The sequence below is a fragment of the Struthio camelus genome, chromosome 4 (assembly GCF_040807025.1).
Source record: "Struthio camelus isolate bStrCam1 chromosome 4, bStrCam1.hap1, whole genome shotgun sequence".
In the NCBI taxonomy this organism is placed as follows: Eukaryota; Metazoa; Chordata; class Aves; order Struthioniformes; family Struthionidae; genus Struthio; species Struthio camelus.
The window spans coordinates 55,714,796-55,740,744 of NC_090945.1; the positions used below are offsets into that span (position 1 = coordinate 55,714,796).

At 37.5% G+C, this 25,949-nt stretch overlaps 1 protein-coding gene across 4 annotated transcripts in view; it reads left to right on the forward strand.

Moving 5' to 3' along the window:
• The window catches only part of DLC1 (DLC1 Rho GTPase activating protein), a 233,323-nt gene that overhangs the window by 52,230 nt on the left and 155,144 nt on the right, over positions 1-25,949 (forward strand). For all 4 annotated transcript variants that reach the window (XM_068942801.1, XM_009665886.2, XM_068942799.1 and 1 more), the window contains 2 exons: positions 10,352-10,501; positions 13,122-13,262. In XM_068942801.1, the coding sequence (XP_068798902.1) occupies positions 10,352-10,501; positions 13,122-13,262 (291 nt within the window). The remainder of the gene's footprint in view (positions 1-10,351; positions 10,502-13,121; positions 13,263-25,949) is intronic.

Genomic DNA, 25,949 nt, shown 5'->3' on the forward strand with positions numbered 1-25,949 from the left:
TTCTGCCATAGTGCTTTCTAGCTTTGCACAAACATTTTACTTGTAAAGAAAAAGAAATATGGGAGATACTCTGCAACCTGTCAAGTGACCAGGGCTTGAAACACTCAGTGGAACCCTCCTCGCCACAAATAACAGGCAGATTGATTAAGGTATTATTAGTAAGGGGGTTATGATTTTTTGCAGGCTTTTTTTTCATTTATTGACATTACAGTCACCCTGATGAACAAAAAACTTACCTAAAAAGATTGAGTTGACAGTGCGCAGAACCTTTCAGCCTGTCCTTAAAACATTCAATTTAATAGGTTAGCATTACAACCATCTAAGACAGGAACTTCTGTTTCTCACCTGGAAGAAGCTGGAGTATACAATGGTTTGTGGGTTTTAATTCTCATGACTTTCTTAGGCCTGATTCAAATCCCTGAAACTGCAATCACTGAAAAAGAGTCCCATTAATTTCAGTAGACTATACTGTACTAGTATTGCAGTATCTTCAAGTATTGTGGTAAATTATAGTGACACTAATAGTCTTAATCTAGGTAGTAGCCATTACCTGTTTTCCAATGTTTGCCTTGCTAAACTAGAGGACAAATTATGTTTTATATTCACTCCCCTTCCTCTGTTCTTTCTGAACTGTGTTCAGTGCAATGTAGAACTGAATGGATTGAGTTCATTTTCCATTTATAAGTAATTACTTATTACCAGGTTTAGATGCCACCTACACCTAAAGGATGTGCTAGCTAAGTTAAAATGGTACTATCCTAATAATGTCAATATTTCCATTATGAGTAGAAAGCAGTGCTTTAGATTGTTATAGTCATTTCTTCAGTGGAAAGCTTTTCCCCGTGAGAACAGTCCAGCAGCAGGGCAGGTTGCCCCCAGAGGCTGTCCAGCCTCCATCTCTGGAGTTTTTCAAGACCCAACCGGTGCAAGCCCTGAGCAACCTGATCTGGTCTCCTAGCTGGCCCTGGTTGAGCAGGGGGTTGGACGAGAGACCTCCAAAGGTCCCTTCCAACCTACATTATCCTACGATCCCAGGACAGGGACCCTGGAAGCCTTCCTCTTCCTTCATATTTTTCTATACGTGTACCAACTCTTTATCTCAGTCAGACCCTAAAACTGACAAAAGGTGAAGGAACTGGGGCAGGGGGATCTGAGGTGGAGAGAATGATTTGAGCAAGTGTCCCCCAAATCCCACATTGCTTATGACTATAATATAGTTTGTGGGTACTTTAAAAAGAATATTGTAAGAAGTGTTGTAAACTATGATATCAGGACAACTAATGTTTAATATTTTTTTGCTATATAAGATATTTTAAAGCCATGGAAAACCGTTTTCATGATGTATGTCCTTTTCTAGGAAGGAAAGAATCAGGTAGAACTGTAATTCAATTGCTTTGCTAAGCAGAAAGATAAAATAAAGGTGGGGGAGAGGGGCAGTGTAGCTTTCAAAGGTGGGTATTAAAAGCAATTTGTCAATTTTTCAAAAATGCACATTTAAAATATCAGAAGTCAATTAGGTCTGTAACATAAGAGTGGGGAATGAATATTTTTCCTCATAGGCTTGGCTCTTGCATGTTGCAGTACATGGAGGTGTACAGTGAACAAGGTAACTATCCTCACCCCTGTGTTTGCAGAAGTGACTGCTTCATCTCAAAAGATTCAGGGCCCAGCAATAACGGCCCCTAAATAAATCTGTGGGAAGCACAGCAGAGAGCATATCCCAGCCTTCACTTTCCAGATTCATTTCGGGCTGAAGGCACCTAGTGGGCCCATTTGTGAGACATATTAGGATATCTCCAGTGCTTAGGAGTCCTTCTCAGTTTAAGCTTGGAATAAGTTTTGACTCTGCCGAAGAAGCCAGCATTTCTCTCTCATTTTTTAAGGAGGAAGAAATAATAAGTAGGTTATGAAGTAAACTGATGGGTCAAATATGTGCTGGATTGGGCCAATTATATGAAGTTGGTTGTGCCTGTTAGATATTTAGTTAATATTCGCCATAAGTCTGGGGTGTGCTGAGTGCTTGTGCAGCATCAGGGATCAGGTCACCTGTAATTCTCATTCTCAGGCACTTCCAAATTGGACGAATATGGGCAGCTGGAATGCAAAGAGCTTGCCCAGGTCAAATACTGATACCACTTTAATTTCACTTCATAGTTACAAGGAACAAATTAAAATTTATCTATGATATGAAAAGACCTGTTAGAATTCATTTTTTTTATTTTCTTTCAGGATTGATTTATTTTTCTCTTATAACAGTGGGCCCTTTGTGTGCTAACCTGTACTCCAGGGCCTATCATTTTCATTTGGCAAAGTTACAAAAGAGCTTCCTTAATAATCCGCTGACCTAAAAGCAGATTGTGCCTGCTGCCATGATATAAGCCCTTCCTATTTGCTCCCCACTCAGTTTTGACACTTTTTTCTTTCCATATTTAGAATTATTACTTAATCTTAATTCATAGTTTGTGATAAAAGAACAAACTGGAGAAACTCGTTCCTAATTTTATGGAAATGGAAGTCCTCAGGAAGTGTCAGTATATTTATATAGAAAATAACAATTCTGATAAAAAAATTTTAAATATTATGAAATAATACAAAGGATAATAATAGATAAAGTTAGTGAATGTCACAATGATTTATGCTAATAATTACTTTACTTACTTAAAAGATCTCACATGCTGTTCCTTGAGGCTGACACAATTTGGCGTTTGTACAGCTGCATAAACCTACTTCCTAGTGCATTTGATTTCACTAGATATGAGGATCCATGTGAATGATCCTTGGCATCAGTTCTTCTCTCTTGATTGACTTTTGAATGTTTTGTTTGACAAATCCAAAAATGTGAAAATTAAGTTTGAACAAAATCACAAAGACCAGAACTGATTTCCTGAAAGACAAACCCTTCCTCTGATTTAATTGCAAAAGCATAACAAAACAAAACAGCTCCCCTACCTATAAACCTGTAAAATAGGCATCTAAAATATAAATACACAAATGAGTTCACTTATTTGTATATTTGTAAGACATAATCGCAACAGACACATATCAAAGGTAAATTTCATAATGTCACTGATGCTGGTTTCATTTCAGATATTTAAAATAGAACCGCAATTTTACTTGGCAGTTTGACTTGCTTGATTTATAGCATAATAGGAAAGCAATAATGAGTTCATTAAAGTATTTTCCTGTTAATTTTGCATGAAATGACCAGATCTGAGGTGTTTTTGCAGTAACATCAGAAATGCAGCATCTGTCATGTTTCACTTCTGGAGTCCTATTTAATCACGGTATTTTTGTAGTTGTATAATTAGTGCTCAGATTACTGTCATAATATTCTCCACAAAGCAGAACTCTTTCCCCTCAGAACAAATAGAAGTGGGGTCAAGTAAAGGTAAAAACTTTTTCTCGCTTAGTTTGGAAGTCATAGCCAGGGTAACTTTTAAAGTAAGTATGGTGTCAAAAGTAATTGAGTATTGCCTGTGCTTGAAAGAGCATCATTAGTTCCTCCAAACCGAGATACTGAGTTTCTTTGATTTTATGTTTTCAGTGTATTTTTTTCCACCTAATGAACACACAGGTTATGTTCATGCTATGCTCTGTGGCTCTGTAGGGTTTGATTTTGGCAAACCTTCATCATCAAAATCCTGACATGATCCTAAGTAACAAATGGTAACTGGGAGATGGATGTGATCAGATCAGCTGCTGTAAACAAATATAACCCCAAAGAAAGAGGGCATCATCTGTAATTTATGAAATTCAATTTTTAACTGCATCAGGACCAATTATAAATTATTATGTGTTGCAAATGTAAGATAATTATCTTATACATTGGACAAGATGTACCATTTATAGGTAACATTAGGTTTGGCTTTGCTTCTCTTAGTCACCTGAATTAGCTCCATTGATTAGTATTTTCATTAGTGTTGCAGGAGAGTGTAGATATTAATGTTAATGCAGTAATGAAATTCTGAAAAGTTTATGTTTTCCATTAATGTCTATCCATGGTAATTTGACATTAGCTAGCGAGCAAGCCTGCTTGACTTAGCTTTCTAACAGAGAGCTGTTAGGTTTTAAGAGTAACCACTTCATGAGGAGCTGCTGCCTTCAGTATACCCTGCTGAGTTAACGAAGTTATGTAATAATGATTCCTGGGATTGTTTTGTCCTAAGGTTTTTGAGTGATTTTCCATTCCGTGACTAATGAATAATGAATTCCTAAATTTCATTATTAAAATAACTTCTCTGCTGGATAGTTTACTTGGCTGACATGAGACATAGAATATTAAAATCAAAACTGTCCGAACAGAAATAAAATACAGCATGCACGTTGAGTATGTGTTTAGGCAAAACCAGCTGTAGAAAGGAAGTTACTAAAAAGGAATGCTTTTGTTTAGATAAAATTATTTTAAAACATGAAAGATGGCAAGTTTATGCAGCTGAAATCAGATGAAGTTCAGGAGACCCTATTTGTGAAGAGTGCATGGGTTTGAAAGATCTTGTGAAAGGTTACAGAAATGGAGAAGCTCCATCTCACTGCTAGTCCTGAAGTCTTTAGGAACCTGGCCTTAACATCTTGGATACGTTTGGATTTTATGCTCTGTGTCATTTTCCAAAACAATTCTCTCTTTTCTCCCGAGAGTGTGGCACTACCCTTGCAAGAAGGAGTCATATTTTATGTTCAGAAATAAAAAAGCATGCATTTGGCTAGGAGGATGGGCCCTTCAGAGTCTGATTTTTTGATGCTGTTTTGTTGATTAAGTTTCTCTTGTAAAAGGACACAGTGTCGTAATTGTGAATTTCAGCAGGGTATAGCAATCAAGCGCCTCTGAAGTCTTTTCCTTTGCAAATATAACTCATTTGTGGGTTTAACAGGAATTAAAAAGTGCATGTTTTGGAGTGAACTGTAAACCAGTGCTATGGAATACATTATATTTGGAAAAATTCAGTCACCTATTCAAGTTCTTGTATGAAGAATTAGAAAAAAGCTACTCTTCAAAAAGCATGGACGTGTGTGATGTCTGCATGCATGTGCATAATATGAACACCAGTTTATGCTTGTGTTACTTAGTGTCAGATCATTTTAAAGATTAGTTCAAAATATGATTTATAGTCATAGCAATATTGTTACTTTCACTGGTATCTACACCTTGTCTTGTATGGAAGAGGAGTAGAGTGCTTTAGTTTTTTCATTGTATGCCATAGTAGTCTCCACCTGCAACCCCCACCCAGTACAAGGAAGAATAGGACTCTAATATGGTAGTGCAGGGTATAAAATTTAGAGAAAAATAAAATTCTTCATTTTTTTCTAAAGTTTGTGAGCGGTTAACTGCAGTGTAAAAGGGTAAAAATTATGCATTTGATTTATACACCTGCCAGTAATAATCAACAAACATAATTCCAAAACAGAATATTTTGCATTATCCTTAGTGCATGTCCTCAGTTCAGATGAACACCCTCACAGTCTAAAAACAGGGCTTTAATAACTTTCCGTTTTTCAAAAAGTATATTTTTTAGGCAGGGAAGACAAGAATGAGGAATTTAATGCCATCTGAAATACATAACATTAACAAGGATTTTAAGTCAGTCCAGCTGGCTGCAGATCAGAGATAGCGGAGGAAACTGAGCCAGCTCTTTCTGTAAAAGCTCCCTTTCTGTTGGGGGTGAGCAAGCTCGTCTTGCCAGCCCTGCAGTAGGCTCGCCTCTGAAAAGCAAGGGCTCCTCTCCTGCAAAGCCAGGAGCATCCTGCCGCAAGACGGTTTGTGACTTTTCCTGTTTTGAGCTGTTTGTAAATCCAAGCTTGCAAATTTGTCTAATTGAGAATATCTATATGTAATATGCAATTGTGCTTATGTGCTTCACACAGCATCACAAAGAGCTTGTATGAACTTAGATTTCTGAGTATATACATGAGCTTTGTGTTTACAGTACAAATCTGGCCCCAAAAGATCTTTCCCTGCCTTAATTCCAGGGTTTCCCTGACTACCTTTTAAGAAAATATTACCCTTGTGGTGAGAATTTTTTAAAAGTGGTTATAAGTTCTTCAGTATCTATCAGCAAAGCTGTTTAACCCAGGCCTGTACTATAAGGCCCCACATTTTTTAAAAAATCTGTCATGGTAGACTAATTGCATTGTATAAAATATGGACCTTAAAAAACTTATGAACAGCAACTAATAAAAGGAATTAAGTGTATTACATGGTGCAAGACCATTAGTGAAAATGACTGGCGGCACTGGGGGGAGGAGGGGGCACGCGCCCGGCCCGGCAGCGGTGGCACACCGCGAGGTCTTGTGTACCAGCTGCTCCCTATGGAGGCTAAAATGGTATTTACCCCTCCGGCTGTGTGTTTATTTCCAAAAGGTAGCCTATGCGTCAGGCCGCCTCAGCTGAAAGGTTCGTGGAGACAGAGGCTGCAACGGGCAGAGCAGTAACTGTAGAAGGGAGGAAACGCGCGTAGAGAAATGAAAGGTTTAAGAGGCAGAGGAAGTGGAGAGCATCTGCTTCAATTGCTTTGCCCTGCCCTGATAACACAAAACAGATGTATTCAGTCCAAACCCAGCTAATTTTGTGCTGCTTGGCTGCTCTCTTTTTGCTCCAGAGTAGCCTAAAATCATTGCAGACTACTGATAATATGGGTATAGAAGCTGCAGCTTCAAAGCAGAACGAAGTAGGTGCTTAGTGTTTTTAGAAATACTCTGACAGATGCTGCCTTTGCATCGTGTTTGCGGTGACACATTCAAAATCAAGAATGTAACGTGTGGGACAGAGACCATTGTGTTCAGAAATTGCCAGGTGTCCGCAGTGCAGAGCGGTGGTGCCACAGGGACTTGGCGTTAAACAACAACCCCGGTTTGTAAATCCAGGCACAAAGGAGCTTGGTACTGGGAAGACAAGCAGGCAGCTGAAGATGCAGCAATGCACAGGGCAAAACAAAACAAAACAAACCCAATCTCCCCCCCCCCACACACAGTGTTACTCTTTAAAGTAACAATATAAGCTCCTAAATGGCAAAAATGGCTAAAAAGGGGCTGAATCTCATCTGTTTTCATTGCGGTAACATTGTGTGCTGTCAGTAATAACAGTTAGGGCTAGTGACCTATTTTCCTTGTAAAAATATTTGGATTTTGCTATCACCTTAACTTTAGGCTTTTAAGGCTTGATTTAGGAGTAATCAAAGCATCCTTTTTTCTGGGAATATCTACAATGTGTTTTGTTCTAAACATATGAATTGGTTCAGTTTTAACTAACTCCTTTATCACACCAGTAAGGATCAAACTTAAAAGAAATAGAGCTTTTCCAGTTCATGACCTGATGTGTTTCCTCTTTGTGTTCGGAGACATGGGGGAAATAAGATCTCCAGACCAAAAACATATCAAGATTGACCTGATGTATATCTTTATGATGCATTCTTGAATTGCCCAATGCGAATGCCTAAGGGCAAAAATTAAGGTTGCTAAGACCATCTTCAGCCAGGCACCTTCGAATGCTTGAATTTTGACGTTATAATGCTAGAGGTAGGATTTTTATGAAATTCTTTAAATGTAAGTTATATGATTGTATAGTAATCTTGAAAGTAAGCAGCCAAAGTTGAGGGAAAAAGTGAGAGGCTGGATGCAAAGGAAATACTATCTCTTCAAAAGAAAACAAATGAATTGTTAATATCTTGCTGGCTTTAGATCATATCACAAATTGGTAACAAGATCTAAGAATATACACACAAGGGAGATACAAAGAAGACGAATAGGCTATAAAAGTCTTGGAAATTTATTAGATAGTATCAAGGCTAAAATTCTCTAAACATAAATTAATCCTAGGATAATATTTATTTAGTGTGTCTTATTGAATTTCCAACTCAAGATTAGCTTTTTTATTTGTATATGTTAATTTTTCCTGGTATTATTTTTAGGCTTTTATGTATACAATTTAATAGTGACCTGACCAGACAGAAGGCAATTATTGTGATGTTCAGTAAATGGTGCAAATAAGAACTGTAGTCAGAATATTAAAATTTCTCATGACAAGGCTGATGGCAATGGTTTGTGGTTCTCACTGCTCCTGACAGGGATACTGAATAGCATAGCTAAATACCATCCTGATAATATTATTGTTTTCTGAAAGAGGTGTTTGCCTGCAAACCCAGTCCATTGTGTCAAGCCTGAATACCACTTTGAACAATGTTTTGCTGCTTCTTCATTTCAGCAGAGTCTTCTCTGGTATTCTCAATTTGCTGCACACTGAGCAAGCTTATAGTTATTTGGCAGAATAAGGCAAACAATTTACTTGGGTAGAACTCCAGATTTATCCAGTTAACTTTTTTTTTCCCCTTCATGTAAAGCACCTATTATCTGTCCAGTCTGCACTTAAAAAGAGAGAGAGAGAGAGAGAGAGAGAGAGAGAGATGTTAACACCTACCCAGTCACCACTACTCGTTTGGTTTTTTTTTTTTGGTGTGGTAATTCACTTGGATTTTTTTCTTTAAGTGTAAATTTTATGTTGATTAGCCTTTTCAGTGCTATATTTCCAAGTGAAGCTAATAGAAATATACCTAAACTAAATCAAATTGTGGGAGGCCCCTGTGGGAGGCTAGTTCTGGTAGTTGTACAGTCACCCTCCATAGATCGCAATATTGCTGTGCACGCTCTACTGGATGGCTAAATTGGCCAAGTCATGCCACAGTTTCACCCAGCATGGTGCACATAATCCCATCGTATAAAGAAGGCCATGTTGTCTTTGTTACCAGACACTCATTTGTTCCTTTGGACTCCTGCATCCTTGCAATTAGGTGAAATAATTGCTCTGAACTTTGCAAACCTGAGACAACAATAACATCAGTTAAAATGAAGATGAATGGAGTTTCAATGAATTGTTTGTGGCGTTGTGCTTTCAGTTTGAAAGAAAGTGCAACTTAACCCATGTTGCTGATTGCTCTCTTGTCTTGAGGTAGTACTCTCACGGGCTCATCAGGAGGTCCCACAAATGCGTAAGCTTTCAGCCAGCGGGTCCAAAATATCATTTACTACCAAAAAATGAAATGCACAAGTAGTCTTGCATTTGGCCTTTGCCATAACATTTTACATAACTGCTATGGACTAATAGGTTTATATTCCTGTTTTCTGAGATTAGGGCTAACTAGCCTTCAATCAGCATCTTTCTTCAGCAGTTGAGAACATACAGACCATCTTTTATATGACCATTTTATCCATATAGTTCCTGTAATTCTAGTGAGAAACATTTCATTGATGTTCTGCAAAGTCTTTGAAGCAGTTTTTAAAAACCTGTTAATAGAATCCTAACTAAATAGAGAAATTCCTGTATAGCTTGCAGAACAGTTTATTGCCTATCAAAATTGTCTGGTTTGGGCTTTCATACTCCCTACTTCTTGGGCACAATAGTGCAATTAAAACATTTTTGTTTCTACTTCTCAAAAGGATTTATAAAAATACTCTTTGAAGTGAATTAATGGAATTTCCTTATTGTGCAATTTCCTATTGTGGAAATCCATAAAGGAACTGATGGGGAATTTTCATACTCCAGAATTTTGAGGCAGGCTAGCTGGCTAGCTTATGTGCTGGCTATACCCTATATAAAAGGAAAAGAGAGGGAGAGACTCCTTGAGAGCATCATTTAGACCATGTAACTTAAGATCTTGCTTTAAGTTGCCGTTTTCAGGAGCTTATCTGTTTCCATTTGCTGCAAATGGAGTGTAAGGAAATAGGCTGGGTAAACGAGGTTTTTAAGACTATGATGACCCCTCACCCTCCTTCTCTCTTCCCCGTCAGAGGATTTATGATGGTCCTTACTATAGAGTTAATATATCTCATATATATCAAGAATTTTTAAAGTAGACAGAAAACTCTGCAAAGAATTGAAAATCTGTAGTTACGCTGATGAGTTACACAAGGAAAAGTAGTGGTAGCTATCCCCAGCTAGAAAATGGCTTCTCTGAACTTCCTCCTCTCCCATTTCTATCATATATTAACCTTAGTCATTTGTATTTGTATAATAAATTAATTAATTTGGGGTGTATTTTTGGAGGAGTTTTTAGAATCAGTAGCTTTCTAAATTGCATATTGGGTCAAGGAAATGGCCATGGTGCATTTGTATCAAACAACTGTGCAAGTATTTTTTTAAAAAAAGTTAGTTCTTGTAATAGAGGTATATTCAATATTTACACAAAATGCATTCCTAACAGCAAGTCAATTTGCAGTGAATTGGTGGTACAAAGAGTCTCCCCCCCCCCCAAAAGACTTTTCTGTCTATTATTCAATGTGCTTTTGTGCCAAATTAAGAAATAGCTTTTTATTCTTTCCAAGAAATGTCCTTTCAGATTTAGCAGTTGTATGTTTTGTTCCTCAGGAAATGAAAGAAGATCGGGATCGATCACGACTGGATTCTATGGTGCTGTTAATTATGAAACTGGACCAGCTTGATCAGGATATTGAAAATGCTCTCAGTGCAGGCTCTTCCCCATCCAGCACCCCAACATACAAACGGAGGCATATACCTGTAAGCAAGTTTGTTTAATCTTTCTTACTGTTCTAAGCAGAATCTGCTTTACTTTATCTTTTCTTCTTTCATTCATCACATTTATCAATGTTCAGTTTCAGAACAAAGGTTGTTTTTGTAAAGAACTTGTCTTTTATTTCTCCTTGTTTGTATGTATGTTTTGAAAGCAGTAGGTAGTGGCACCCTTTATATCTTTTCGATATCCTTTCATAAATGAGTGTAAGAGATTCTCCAGTGAAAGCAAGGGAGATCAGCAAGATTCAGGAGATGTCTGGCTTTTTTACTATCGCTTACTGTAAACAGAGAATCAGCATGGAGTCAGGATCACACCAGTCTCCAAGCATATGTGTGCGTGTCATTAAATAGTTAGGACTGGAAGTAAGTATGAGCTACAGGTCTTGTTTTTTCTACTAGAGGTAGGGTTCAGGAATTTTTTTGCAGAGACACACTTAAGAAATCTTCTGTCATGTGAAATAAAACTCTGGGCAGTATCCTACACGTTTATTTAGATCGGAGAAGCGTTTGCTGAGAGCAGTGAGAAGAAAGACTATACAGTTCACAAACATGATTTTTTTTTTTTTTTGGTGTTGGCACATAAAGAACATGAAATGGTTGAGCCAAGGTGCTCTCATACAGGCTTCCTGTTAATTTTACCTATATGTGCTGCAGCTGTACTTCAGTTTAAGAAACCTGAGAAATACCGCCCCAAAATCTCTAGGTTAAGATCCAGGTTGCTTGGTTTTGTTGATGGTGTTTTCTTTTAAGTAATGAGTATTTTTCCTATTAAAGCCAGACTTCAGTATTGCTGCGTAGTCGAGCGAGTAATTCTGTAAGTGAGAAAAGCTGTATTAAAGTTACAGTAGTTTTGATCACCTGAAGAATATATGATACCTTATTTTTAAAGGACGTAATTATATTTTAAGTCCTTAAAGTCCCTTTAAAGGACTTAACTATACTTTTGCCTCTGGTTAACAGGGTACTTACAGTATTACCTTGGGCACTGATGGGAGATGAAAGCTGAAACATGTTAATATCTATTCTCCATATTTGCCAATCAGTGCCAGCGTTTTAGCTAATTTCTTGCTGCCACATAGGGAGTTTGAGCAATCTGCATAAGTAAGCCTACAACATAATTAGAGATGGTACCTGTTTCCATGCTGTGGGGCAACATCTGAGCCCTACAGAAAGATAACATGCATGAAACATGAAATATATGCTGTTTACATATACTGATTGTCTAGGAATTGTGGGGCCTGTGAGTACTGTGAATCAGAGGATTAAGCAGTTTGATTTTCAGAGAACTTGCACATGCTGTGTTCAGTCTCCTGTTGATGTTATAGTAATGGAGCATTTGAATGTGATACAGACACTTGCAAAGGGAGCATGGTTGTGCGCTGTGGAAATGCGGCTCTGCTAAGCAGCAGCTTGTAAGACCAGCTAGACCTAAGCTGTAGAGGCTACAGAGGCATGTCTTTGCTGCATTTCCCAGTGCTTCACATTGCAGAGGACTCACAGACTCTCTGGCAGGAACTATCTGACTCACATGCATGTTTCTACATAGGGTGCAGCTTTAATTACTGACCCGTTTCAGAAAATAGCACACGTAGGTACTTGGTGCAAAGGCACCTGTCTAAGCGGTCAGACTACATTTGACAGACCAAATACTTAATTGGAATTAACGAATCAAAGGATTGCCTTTTTCTTCCAGTTCAAGAGCAGAACCCCTCCGATGTGTCTGCTCCATATTCCAGCTGTTCTGGGAACATGATATGAGGAAACTGAGGCTTTATCTGCACAGAGTTGGCTCATACCAGCTGAGGTTAACAGTTCAGGCTTTTCTGTGTGCGCTGTGTCTCTGTGTTCACACAGGCTGCCCCTCAGCTAATGAACCTGGCAGAATCTAGCTGGTTCTACGCATAATCAGCTCTTTGCCAGATACTTGTCACAATTTATATCGCTTGCGATATAATCTCCTACCCTCATCAGCACAGTGAATCAAGCATGCACTGTATTTTTAAAAGCCTATATTTACTCCCTCAAAAATAAAGCATCTTATATTTCTTCTTCTTTCTATTCTCAAGAAAAGGAATGTAACTGTTGCCTTAGAAAGGAAGGGCATTTTAACCAGAAACAACATTTAGGTGATAAGTCCTTGCTGATTCTAAAACCTAAGGAGCTGTACCTCTGAATTGTATCAGCTGCTGAATGATGATGTCATTTCAGCTGTGTAATGGTGTACAGATGTTCAGTGAGCTTGCAGTGCTGCCGGAGACAGAAGGTGGGAGCACACAGGAAATACTGAACATCAGAGAAAAATGTCGGACTTCTACAGCCCTTAACTGATTTTTCTTACCTTGCATTCTACCATTTAGGGGAATTACAGCTTTGATGTTAGTGATGATTTATAATTTCAGAACAGCAGCTAATGCAAACACCAGAATGAAAAGAAGGACAGCAAGAGAACGCGTCGGTAACAGAAAAGAATAAGGAGAAACACTGTTACAAAGAGAATTAAGCGGATGGTTGATTGAGCCTATATAAATACTTCTGTTATTTCGAAGAACTAGTTTTTTATTTTGTGTTCATATGTGCTAAAAAGACTTAAAACTTTTTTTTACAGGATGTTGAATCTGGCTCTGAAAGTGGAGTGGATGTTGCTTCAGTAAATCACTCACAAACAAACTTGTCTCCTAATATCCATGCTCCTGACCTAGCATCTCCCTGTTCAGTTGCCAGCTCTGGAGCTAAACCAAAGGCTGGGGTGAGTGCAAAGGTTATTTTTTATTAACAGCAATCATGATAACAGTCTGGAATTGAAAGAAAGATATTTTATACTGTTGGCTACAATGGACTGTAAATCAGTATGTGTGTGATGCTGAAAAAACGGACTAATAATGTTGGTTGTCTTAAATGCCTTTTGAGTGGCAAAGAATCCATAAGCAAGGTACAAGTTTGACATTTAGAAACACAGTATCATCACCTGATGATTATAATAGGCTGAGTTTTTATATGAAAAGATACACTTTAATGGACCCAATCCATTTTACTTTGGAAGGCAAGATTACCTACAGTGGTAAGTATCATGCCTCTGACAGTGAAATGACAGGAAGCTGAGTATTGAAATCTGTTTAAATGAATGATCCTGCCATGTGATCTGTTACACTTACATTGTATAGTTTGGCAAAAAGTTCCCAGATCCTGGTTAGCCCTATTGAAGGGAGAACATCGTTCCAAGGCCAGATTTGGCAAACGGTTTCACATGCTCAAGATCAGAGGGAAGCCTCTGAGTGGGCACTCTCTCTCTAGCAGGTGCTGATGCATGCAAGGAGGTGTCCCCTCCCCAGCTGGCGGGGAGATCAGGTCCAAGAGTTCAAAAATGACAAGGAGCTCAGCATTTTTGATTGCTATTGTCAAGCTGTTACAGAAGCGCTAATGCATCCTTTTATAAACACTGGTGCCAGCCATGGACAATGTACCCCAAAGGCAGCATCCTTATTATGCCATATACAAGAAGTCTTCCAGGTACTATTTCCACTATTTCAGTGAAATACTTGCAAGCTGCCAGTGGAGTCCTTATTTCACTTTCACTACGTTTTTGATACATGTTCCTGTATTTTGCGTCACTGACTTTCAGAGGTTCATTTCACAAGCAATTTGCTATGTATTATTTACTCCTCAGATGGGAGGCAATGGAGCTCTCATCCTTCTGTATTCATTCACAGATATAGATAAAGATATATCTAGCTATCAAGAGCATAGGCCTTTCCTTTGCCATTGTCCATCTACTGAAGAATCCTTAACTCTTCAGCTGTCAGCATGTGCAGAAAAGCTTGGATGTCCCAGAAACTCCTCGCGCACTGTGTGTTCCCATTTGCACTTGCCTTTTTCCCTCCATCACCAACTACAGAAATCTAGGCTTTCCTAAGCTTTGTCTAGGTTGACATGTCTTAGAGTTATTAACATTCCAGTCAGTTCACCCATTCAGCTGCTGCTGGTAACTGGACCAGCAGAAAATCTGGCATAAAATACTAAAATATAAAGTGTGGGTAGCATAAAGATACATGTTTATAACAAGTTTATAAAAAGTAAAATAAAGAGGCAAACTGTCATTTACTGCACTGCAATAGCAGGTTAACTAATGTCTTCGATTGAGGCGGTAACAGAAGTTCTAATAAACATTTACATTTAGGATTGTTCACTTGTACAAAAATAAATTCACTCATAATCTATCATCAGTGCATAACTATAGCAAATAGAGAGCTCTGCACTCTGTCATTGCGTACAATGCAGCACAAACTCTCAAATAAGTACGTATGTTATGCTAGAAGGTGATATCCCATTTTGCCAGCTCCTGAGAAGAACAAAGACACTCTCTAAGGTATTAAACATCCTTTTAAAAATTAGATTTCTCTACTAAGATTTGGGGAACTCTGATCACTGGTCTTGCAGTAATGTGGGTCACTTCATTTTGAGCTAGATACATGGTTCATTCACCTTTTATAAGTATATATTCTTTGACTTTGACTGTGCTATATATAGCATGCTGAACATATCTGAGAATATATTTTGTGATATACTTTTTAATGTGTATGACTGGAGAGTGGTTTTTTTTTTTGAACTTTGTAGAGTAACTATGAATATTCAAAAATCTCTGCTTTATGATCTATGTGGATCATAAAGCTACAATCCAGATTCCCTTTTTTTTAACATTTTTGAAAACTGAAATTAAATTTCCTCCACACGCAACTCTTTCCTAAAGTTTTGCATGCTGCAGCTTACCACGCTCTGTAATCGTATTTTGGATGGGATGTTTTACAGCAAGTATGTTCAGATGAAGACCATATTTTCACTCTTCTCATAGTACATAGTCTCCATCATTTTTGCCCAACAGAGTGTAGCTCTCCAAATTGGGGAAGAAAACAGACTGTCTCAGATACGTTCTGTTCCTTTTGGCTTTGTTCTTTCAGACTTGTGTTGCTTGTGTACCCTTCTGATCTACAAACTGAGTGCTGATGTGTACTCAGTTGCGGCTTCAGCTGTTCAACTTCAGCTGCCTCTGTGTCTGCAGTCAAACTTTATTTGAAATCATGTTTTCTTTGAACGTACTAGGAGAAAATAATCCTCAGTTCTAACCCTTGTGTATCTTTAGCCCTGTCGTTCATCTGGTCTGCACAGCTAAATACTCTACTGCTAGGTGCTTGACTGGAATCCCATACCAGTAGAAAAGAAGTGCCTGTATCCTTCTGGTCATGTTTAGTGTTGGGCTCTATTTAACATGAAAGTTTAGAAAAGGTACGTTGAACAGCATCTCCTTGAAACACTGGCCAAAATAGATATCAGAGATGCTTCTGTACAGATGATTTTCCTGTAGAGATCACCTGTGAACACCCTCAAAATACGGTGTTCTGTCTGTTAGGGAGACACTTGTTGTAGTTACTTTTTGTCACAGTAGCTGGTGTAGGAATAGGTTTGTCATACGCTGCGTTACCAAACTGCTTTTTAAAGGGGATTGTTTCAAATATTTTGCTTCCTTTTTGGTGTAGTGCAACTGGAGATCTTCAAGGATTCCAGATGCTTATTGTCCAAAGACAACTTGTTTTGTTTATTAATAGTACGTAAACAAGAGTATTATTGCAATTAGTTATATTATAGAATGATAAGTGGTATTTTTAAACAAACTATACCAAACTGTTGACTGCATCAAAAGTAGGCTATGCAAGCAAAACAAGACATCATGTGGAGACTTGGGGGGAAAATGAATGATAAGGCAGGGACTTTGAAGATAAGGGTTCAAGTCTAGTCCCTGCTGCAGAACTTATACAAGCTACATAACTTCACAACACCTTATCTTACAGATAGGAAACTGTATAGACTGCGTAGACAAACTATCCTTTCAAGATTATTAAGCTTTACATGGAGTTAAAACGAAATAAAGTTTCTAATAAGGCCAGAGTGTGCTGGAATATCTCCAAGTAGAATTTGGCCTGTTAATCCTAATAGAAATGATTTATTCATCAGTTTATAGAAAAGGAGAATATTTTGCATTTTCATGAGTAGATTGTTTAATATTTATACCATTTAGCATTTATACAAGTACTCCTTGCTAAATACAGGAATAATAAGTAAGAACACAATTCTCCTCAGAGCAGTGTATACCTTTCTGTCATTCCGTTGTGCATCATGGAGGCCTTTAATATTCAGATTTAGATTATACTTTGGGCCTATGAGAAATATACAGTTGAATAATCTTCATCCTAAATTTAAAAATCTGTTGTTGTAATATTTTATGCTCAGGGCAAAATAGTATGATGTGATCATTGGAGAGCACATCTTCCACATTATGTAGGACTGTACAGTAAGGTGTATGTTTTTAGCATCACCGTATTACTCGTGTTTATGGAGTAAGGCATGTTCATACTTCTATAATTAGCCCATCTCTGTGTTCTGTTTTTTATTCACCAGTCTCCAAAATAGACAATGATTTTTGAATATTAACTACACACTTGGCAAGCATAAGTCACATGAGAGTTGAAATCAGCTTAAAAAAACATGAAATCAACAGGCTTTTGCCCCAGTGGTCATGAGAAACACTGAGAAGTAGGAGTGTCTGGTCTGGATTTGGATAGCAAGGAATGTAAATATGCTATATGTCATTGCTTTCTACAAACTAATGCCACACATCTGGACACTTAGAACATTGTTCAACAATAAAGACCAGAAACAACTGAGCTTTAAATTTGGCTTGATTATTATAAAAACAATATGTGGTACAGAACTCTAGAATGTATTTTAATAACAAAGGGTAAGTTACAATAGCCTTGTCCAGTGTTCAGTTAAAAGTTAACTAGTTAAGGAAAGGAAAGCTTGAATCAATTATCATTGTCATTTTTTTTGTAAATATAAAAATCTGGCTAACGGACAATAGCAAGTAAAGTTGTGGCCAAATTTTTGTTCTTGAAAATCTGCTTTGCAATGCCTATCTATTTTCTGTTCAGGTGAAAAAAAAAGCTGTGATTACTTTCTCCTGCTTTTCTTGGCAGTCCTGTCATTTTTGCTTTGACAGTGCCCAGCTTAGCCTTAATCAGATGTGCAAAGGTAATCAGAAATCTATTATCACTAGAATAGCTGGTATCTAGGAAGAGATTGTTTTTCAGATTAGCTATAATGACTAATTTAAAATGCATTCAATTCTCAAAGTGATTTAAGGCACCAATTATGCCTGAAAGTACAAAATGACCTAGTCTGGCTAAGCATTAGAATAGGCTCAGGTGCTGCTACTGATTTCAGTGGAGCCTTGGATAAGCTCATGGATCCACTTTTGCAAATCTTAATACTGGGTCAGGACAGAAGGTTGTGTTATTTAGATGACAATTTTGCAAACCATTCATTTGTATGTATTAAAATAATTTAGCCATGTGCTTTTAATAAGTTTTACTTTAAAATTTTATCTGTTTAGACAAAGCCAAGTCATTCTGTGAAGAAATTCATATATTTGTAGATAATAAAAATAGAGCTCAAGTTTCTTTCTGCTTTACTGCACTGTTCTGTAAGTTGTGAAATGAGGCTAAAATAAGTAAGTACATAAAATAAGTACAGGAAAACCTTGATTTCAGCATAAAATATTCATAAAGAAAGCCAGCAACTGCTTGAAGTGCTTACATGTCACACTGCATTGTGTTATATATTAAATTCAGTGAACTACGAGGTTTGTAAACACATGCAGAATATTTCAGTGAAATCATACAGGTAAATTTTTCATGGCTATACTATGGAAAAGCTAATCCTATTTTAGTCTTACTGAATCATACCTTTATTTAAAATAATATAAAATAGTCTACTGATGTTCAAGTACTCTGATAGGGAGCACAGAATGATTGAGTTAGATGGATAGCAATTTCATCAATTTATTAAAATATCTGGATCATTTTTTAGATTTTGCTGATATTATGACATTCCTGAGCTCTTACATTACTTATTCAGGCAAACGGGGAAGTTATTCTTGTAGGCATTAGGGAGAGAGAGTCTTACTATGCAACAGTAATTAAAATATTATTTCTCTAAAACTTAAGTGTTTTCATTACTAAAAGATGAGGAAAGACTTCAAGATCTGATTGTGTTAATTGCATTAGTGTTGCCTGCCATTTTTGCTTTCTATATGGAAAAAGGCATTTTAGAAGACAAAATAATTAATTATGGAAGTGAATTTACACATGAACACTTTTTCATTTGGATTCTAACAGACTATTATTCCACAAAAAGTCTTTTTTCAGCACCTAAATTACCGTGAAGTTATGTTTGCCAGTCACATAGCAGATAACAGCAGGATTACCTTGTATTAAGAAATACATGAACCTCTCTCAAAATTTCTTTGACTCTGGACAGTCCCCAAAAGAAGCGGTGTTCTGATTTGGATATCACTTCCTATGTCCTAAATGCATTTTATTTTTTGTTTAATGAAATAAGCGGCAAGCTGCAAATGGCAGGGGTGCTTTTTGTTCTGTGGAGTCTATTAAGCTCCACAAATTTTAAAGGTGAGTACTTTTTTACAGTCAGAGTAAGCCACTAGAATTTGAATCAGAAAAATTCAATCCGGTTATGACATCTGTAAGTAGTCTGCACTGTTCAGGAACAGTCTCTCTCTCTCTCTCTCTTTCTTTCTCTCTCTCTCAGTATTGATTACTAAGTGACCAAAGTTTATGGAAATTCATGCTGCAATGAAACGTCTGCCATTTGTATAGCTGCAGTGTGACGCAGGAAATGCATGTATTAAGCTATGCACTTTTATTTCCAAGTTTGACAACCTAAATAAATACCTTCGCTTGCAAAGTGCTAAGCAGAAAGAGTTCTCAGTGCTTTGTAAGATGTGAAGGGTTATGTAAGGTGCATGCACTTTTTTGCATCTGCAAGAATGTTGATGTGTTTTTGTCTCTTCTTGCAAGCCATTTATAGCAGCTGTGCTTACATACAATCTTCCTGTCTTCCTCCTTTTTGGAGTGTAGCTGACAAATTGTAACATTGTCTTCTAACAGTCTGGTTATGTACAAAAATAGTTTTCGTAAATGGAAGGAAAAGTTAGGACTTTAGCAGTGACATTGCAAATCGTACTATTTATTAAAGTGTTAAGTACGTTTAGTCACTGTCTGCTGCCATCTGCTGCTTAACTCCTGTAAATGAAGGGTACTGGAAAGGGCATCCAGCATTTACACTGTTTCAGGCAATCGTGCTGATTGGAACATGTCGCAGTGGAATATATAGGCTGTATCATGTTTTGAAAGCTTTTCATCTCTAAATATTTCTAAGAGATAATATGCTAAAAAAGGCTGACATTTTTTCTATCGTAATGAAATTTTAATGAAAATCATAGTGGGTGGGGAAACTTTAAAAAACGTAAATGAAAAATTTTCCCACTGGTCCTAAATAGAATTGCTGTTACAATAGTGCAGGAAGCATTCAACTGTTAATGGGTATAAGATGTTTGGAAGATTTTTGGATGAATCCCTTGAACAAGAGCACAAAGAGATTTCACAACAGATGAAATTTTAAGTGGGCTTCCATTGGCACTGTGTTCAATGTTCTGTTTTATCAGCCATCGGCTGAGTTGTCCGACTGACAGCATTGAGGGCAGGGATTCAGCCTTCTTTTTTAGATATAAACCTGTGAAGGTGAAGGCAGCAAGCAAAATTATGTTTAGTGGCAATATCAATATTTACACTAAACAAAAAAATTAAGCTCTTGTTAAAGCTTACCTAAAAATATCGTTCTTCAAAAATAAATCTTTCATATAAAATCAATAGGAGAAAGCTCAGTTCCTCTGACCATTCAGAGATGGTAGTTTTGGTAGAATGACAGGTTATTAATGTCTTTCTTAACTTAAACAACTTTGATATGAAGTTGATTAATTCTTAACTTTTGAAAACTTTCTGGCATTTTCTTCCCATGGCAGAATGTTCTGAATGTTAGACACTGTGAAATGTTCACATTTGTTCTCTTTCTTTATTGCCTGATAAGTTTAATGCAAGCCTCTCTTCTCTGCGGTTCCGTGTAGGCTGAGGAGTGGAACTCTTTTTCAGTACCAGAAAAGTTAAGCTGACATGACATTTATGTTATTGTATTTAAAGAAAAATATTTTGCAAAATTTCTCTGTCAGCCTGCAATCCATATTGTGCATCTCTACACTGTAGAACTTGAATCTCATAATCCAGCTCAGAATCGTTACTGCATGCATGCGCAAAACAAGCAAATCACTACGAGAGATGATGAGTGGTAGAAGTGAGGTACACGGAGTAAGTATTTACCACTTCTTAAAACAAAGGAGAATCTTTTTTTAAAGGTTAAATCTACGTAGCTTACTGCCTTATAATATTTTTGAAGCCAAAAAGTGATTGGACATTTTTATGGCAAAAAAAGCGTACAACCCATCAGAAGGTGTTAGAACAGTGTGTTTAAGCTTCTGGCCATTACCATTACAGGCTTGCTGTCAATCATGTGATGAAATCCTGATATAAGAGTTGCATTTGACTTGAGAGCCGCAGGTTGCCAACCTCACCTGTTGAGCCTAGTGTTTGCAGTACACACATGCCTTCTAGCTCCCAGTGGGATTACCATGTTTTTATACATATCCTCTAACCTACTGCAGGTCTCAGTCAGAGAGAGAACTTTAGAGTGATCCAGTATCTATCCAGTAACCTATCTTACGCCCTTAATCATAGACAACTGGGCATGTCTCTTACATGGAGGCTATTTCTCTTGCATAGAGCTATATCATAATATAACTTGTCCTAGGGACATATACGTTCTCTTTGTTTCATGTCTGATAAAAGAGAGCATTCCAGACCAAGTCATAAATGCCAAACATTACTGGGAAAGTCTCTTCAAAAAGAAGGAAATCTAAAGACTTCTGTTAAAATTGTACTGAAAGATGTATTGCATCAGTTATATCAGTTACATATATATACTGTATATCAGTATACTTACATCTTACCATTTTTAGAATTCTGTCATTGAAAGGAAATAATTACGGATGTTACAGGATAAACTTCACCACGTGCAGAGGACTAGCATAAGTTTTTTTAACCGTATAAGTCCTTAAAATAGGGCTGAAGTGCAACTTAATTTGTTGACTTGAGCAGAGTATATTCTGCTTGAAAACCTTTAATAAATAGCATGAAAATAGAAATATTCATATGTTTGTGGCTGTGTTTCCATCATGCTTAATAATATTGCAACAGGAGATCTCAAGATCTCCAGAACAAAGGAAAGAGGTTTCCAGAAATGAAGAAGTGGAAAGATGAGAGACAGCTACTTAGAAACTTGCTGCAGAAAGCTAGGTTGCAGATTTTCTGGGAACTGGAGCTAAGGGGCTTCAGAGCTGTGAAGGGACTTGAACTTTATGCTAATAGGAGACCAGAAGGCGACAAAATGCTGCAACTTTATTCAGTGCAGCTGTGTTGCACAAGAATTTCAACTAGGATAAACTGTTGTTAGGTCATGAATTGTTGCTTGACTTGTAACTTGCCTACGGCAATTCCAGTTTTGATTTTGGATAGCTCTGTGAAGGAATCTGTTGTTTCTATCAGACTCTGTGAGTGCTTATTACGTTTCACTAAGAATTAGTACCATGAGACTGCAGTAGCTGAATCAAAAAACACAAATTGAAAACCATCCTGTGGGCTGCAGAAGGCCTTATCCCTCAGCAGCTCAAGAGAAGAGAGAGGGGTTCAGAGGGGTTTGAAAATGGAGAAGACAGTGACATCTTAGCAGTTCATTTGTAACATAATGCTGGCTTAGGGATGAGGCTGTGTCCCAAACAGTCCTGCTTCCTTTCTCCTCCTTTGTGCAACGTTTCTGCAAGGAGGGGGTTCAGATTACCCGACTTTCTCGTGCACTGTGATGCAGAGTGGATAAGATGTAGTCACAGTGTGGCAGTCATGCTGGAGCTGCTCACGAGTGACCAGGAAACCCGTTGCTTGCAGCATCTTCAGTGCTGACCTCCAAAGTGATAATAACTATTATTGGCCATTTAAACTGATATTGAAAATGCTGCCTTGACAAGAATGGAGTTGTCCTATTTATTTTCAAGTAGTGTTACCAACTGTAAAGCTGTTTATGAACTAATCTCTTGATGTTCATAACGAAGAACTCAGTGCTTGATGGGCCCATGCTGGGATGCTATGAAATTTAAATGCCATTTAGCAGGATGGTGAATGTAAGAATAGGAAGAAGCAGCCTGGCTTTAAAAGAATGCATTACTTTAGCATACCTATGTTCTTGAATCTTTAAAATAGTTGTGTCTTTTTTCTCTCTCTTTTTTTTTTTTTTTTTTTTTTTTACTTTTCTACCCTGCTAACTTTTATTCTGGATTTGATTTTCATCTTGCAATAAGTCAGTAGAGTTATTAACACCACAGTAGAGTTATTAACACCAAAGCATGTCTACTCTGCCACAAATCACACCTTGTCTTCCCCATGGTCCATGGCTATCAGACAGGCTCGCTTCCACTAGATCAGTCCTAGCAAGATCACTGGTGCAGATGTGCAGCTAAAGCTTGTCTTTTCTTCTCAGTTTTCAAATTACTTCTCTTCTTTTTCTTGTATGCAGCTGGATAGAAGTCTGCCTGTGATAAGGACAAGGTGGGAGAGACATCAGCATTTATAGCAAAGATAGGTATTAGATATTTTGCAGGCCATGGTCTGAAGGTCAGTGCCTTTAGGGGAAAACTGTGTCACTAATAATTGTTGTTTATACTGTAAGTACTGAATTCAGTCTCCATGAATACGTTTCTCCACTTGTAGCTGTAGTTATTTTAAGTGTGCTATCAGCAAAGTGAAATTTTCTGGATTTGTGATGCCTAAAATAATGTGCATTGAGCTGAGGAGAGAACATGCAAAACCCCAAGAAAGAAAAGCGCTATTAAAGGGGCAAGAAACAATGTAATACGTAAATATGTCTTTTGGTGAGAATTTCCTGTGAGTTTTATCTAAAGAATTTCAGGCTTGAGTCCAAGACAAGTAAGGGAACACCAAACGAGGGGACAAAGATACAGCATTTGAGTTGGAAAAGAAGGGAATAAACAGCAGTGACAACAGCATAATCTCTCTATCAATAGCGCAGAAAAGTAGAAGCTTGCACACAAAGGAGGAGGAAAAAACTTTGCTTAAGCTTCTTGAAGGGGAGGGCAAGACACGTGAGGAGAAAAAAGTAAAAAAGAGTGTGAGGAAAAAAAATTTTTAAATGGGAGCAAATTGGAAAAACTGTCTTTAAAAGGTAAAGAGTAAGTGATACGACCTAAATTATCAGCTCAGTCAAATCAGTTTGTTCGTAGTGAATATCTTGATTGCTCTAGATTATCTTCTTCTTTCATGCATAATAAAAGGTGTTCTTTACTCCTGGAAACAGTTTGAAAACGTGGCAGGAATAGTTTACGTTACTGGAATGGAAGAAATCCGTGTCTGCCTTTTCAAGCACTTTTCCAGACGCAGACGTGCTGTGAGTGACATCATGGAAAACCATTTCTTACTGCCCTGTACATACGCCTCTCTCGTAAGGCATTCATTCTCTTGCTCTCTGTCTCTTGCTCTGTCTGTCGCTCTGTCCCTACTTTTTTTTTCCCCCCCCTCTTCAAAGCCAGCGTGGAAGCAAGGGAATTGGTTAGCGTCTCTGTTGAAAGAGTTTGGTTTGGGGTTTTTTAATGCCCAAAATTCCTCTTAGTGAGACATGCCACACATTCTGATCTCTCTCCTTCAGGCAGTTACACGCTATTAAATATGGGGTTGGAAATGACACGCGTCTGGAAGTAAAGAAATAAAACAGCCTTCCACTTTCTGTACTGCGCTATACAATGAAGGTGTTGTAAATTGTTAGTTGAATGGTGTGGGCTTCTAGTTCGCTGGGCTTTCTATAAATAGAAACTCTACATTCCAGTGTGCTGCCACTTTTTATTTTCTTCAGATTAACTATCATACTTTGAATCTTTCCATGTTCTAATACAGAAATTAGCAAAGTTTTTAATGTGTTTTTCCCCCAAAATATAGTTTGCACACTGAAATTTTGTTCTGTTTACTTTCTCTTACCAAACTATCTTTATAATATTTTTGTACTATCTCTGTTTTAGAAGAGAAATAAAATAAAAATGACCTAAATTGGTACTTGAGGCATTCCCTGTATTCTACCCCCCCCAATAAATACTAAAATATTATTGTATAGTAAATAATACTGAATGTGTTACATAGTCATTAGTAGTTAATGTACTGCAATAGAGAAAAGCAAATAGGGTAGTGCCCAAGAGGGATAGCAGGCAGCTCCTTCAGTCTTCCAAAGTCATTCTGAAGTTTCAGGTTGGCACTCTGAGAGCACAACGTTGTCTGTACGTGAACAAACTGGACAAGACAATTTATTGTTCCATAGTAGTTTGTTAGGTGAACAAACACCTGGCAGAAGATGCTGCTGTTGGGGAGTTTGGGCCAATCGATACTGAACATTGAGATGTTCAAACACAGTAGGATTTGATCCTGGAGGAGTGAAAACAGTAGAATACAGAATTAATCCCTCAGTAATCCAAGATCGTGCTGAATATTAGTGCTATCTATAGAAAGCTGCAACTCTGAGGCCAGCATAATCCATATTGCAAGAATATGGTCCTCGGAGTGTTCCAGGCACCTTACAAACATTGAAAGTAGATGAGAGATTAGGTAGATAGAAGATTAGCTAGATGCAAGATTAAATACGCTGTTATTTCCCTAAAATGTGAATTTCAAAGCATCCCAAATGATTGGCCAAGATACATTTCCTTAAAAGCCTGAAAAAACTGTAACATAAGGGAATAATGATATTTAAAATTCAGTATTTACTGCAAATGGCAGAGAGGTTTATCTAGAACATGTAAAATTAAGCATAGACATTTCAGCTGAACAGGAACAATGAGTTTATTTGCACAAACTTACATGGCTGAGATACCGAATGAACAAAAAGTTCACCAATTCAGTATCATATTGCAGAATTAGTGGGATGACAGGTATAAAGCAGATAAGCAAAAAATGTGACAAGGTGGAATACAGCCAATTTTATATCCAGTTTCCAAACTGTTAAAAGTGAGCTGTATTGGCTCATTGCTGAGCTTTGCTACACAGTCACATGCAGTTTTTCTTTCTGATTCTTCTATTGTTGCTTTGCCAGTACAAAAGCAGCTCAAGTAAGATCCAGTTTTGCAGTTGCCAACACTGAGTGATGTTTCGACATGCTTAGGGATTTCAGAGTGTTTTGAGATCTTTGTACTCTTAAGAGAGGAGAAAATATCTTTAATGGGTTTCTCACATTGTTTAGAAAATCCTGTGGCTAATTTCTTGGAATTGCAGAAATTGCAAGAAGGGAAAATCAGAACAGAAGTGGTATGTTTGGAAAAAATAGACACTTACTTAAGAAGTATTTTTAAAAATTCAGGAATTCTAGGTAC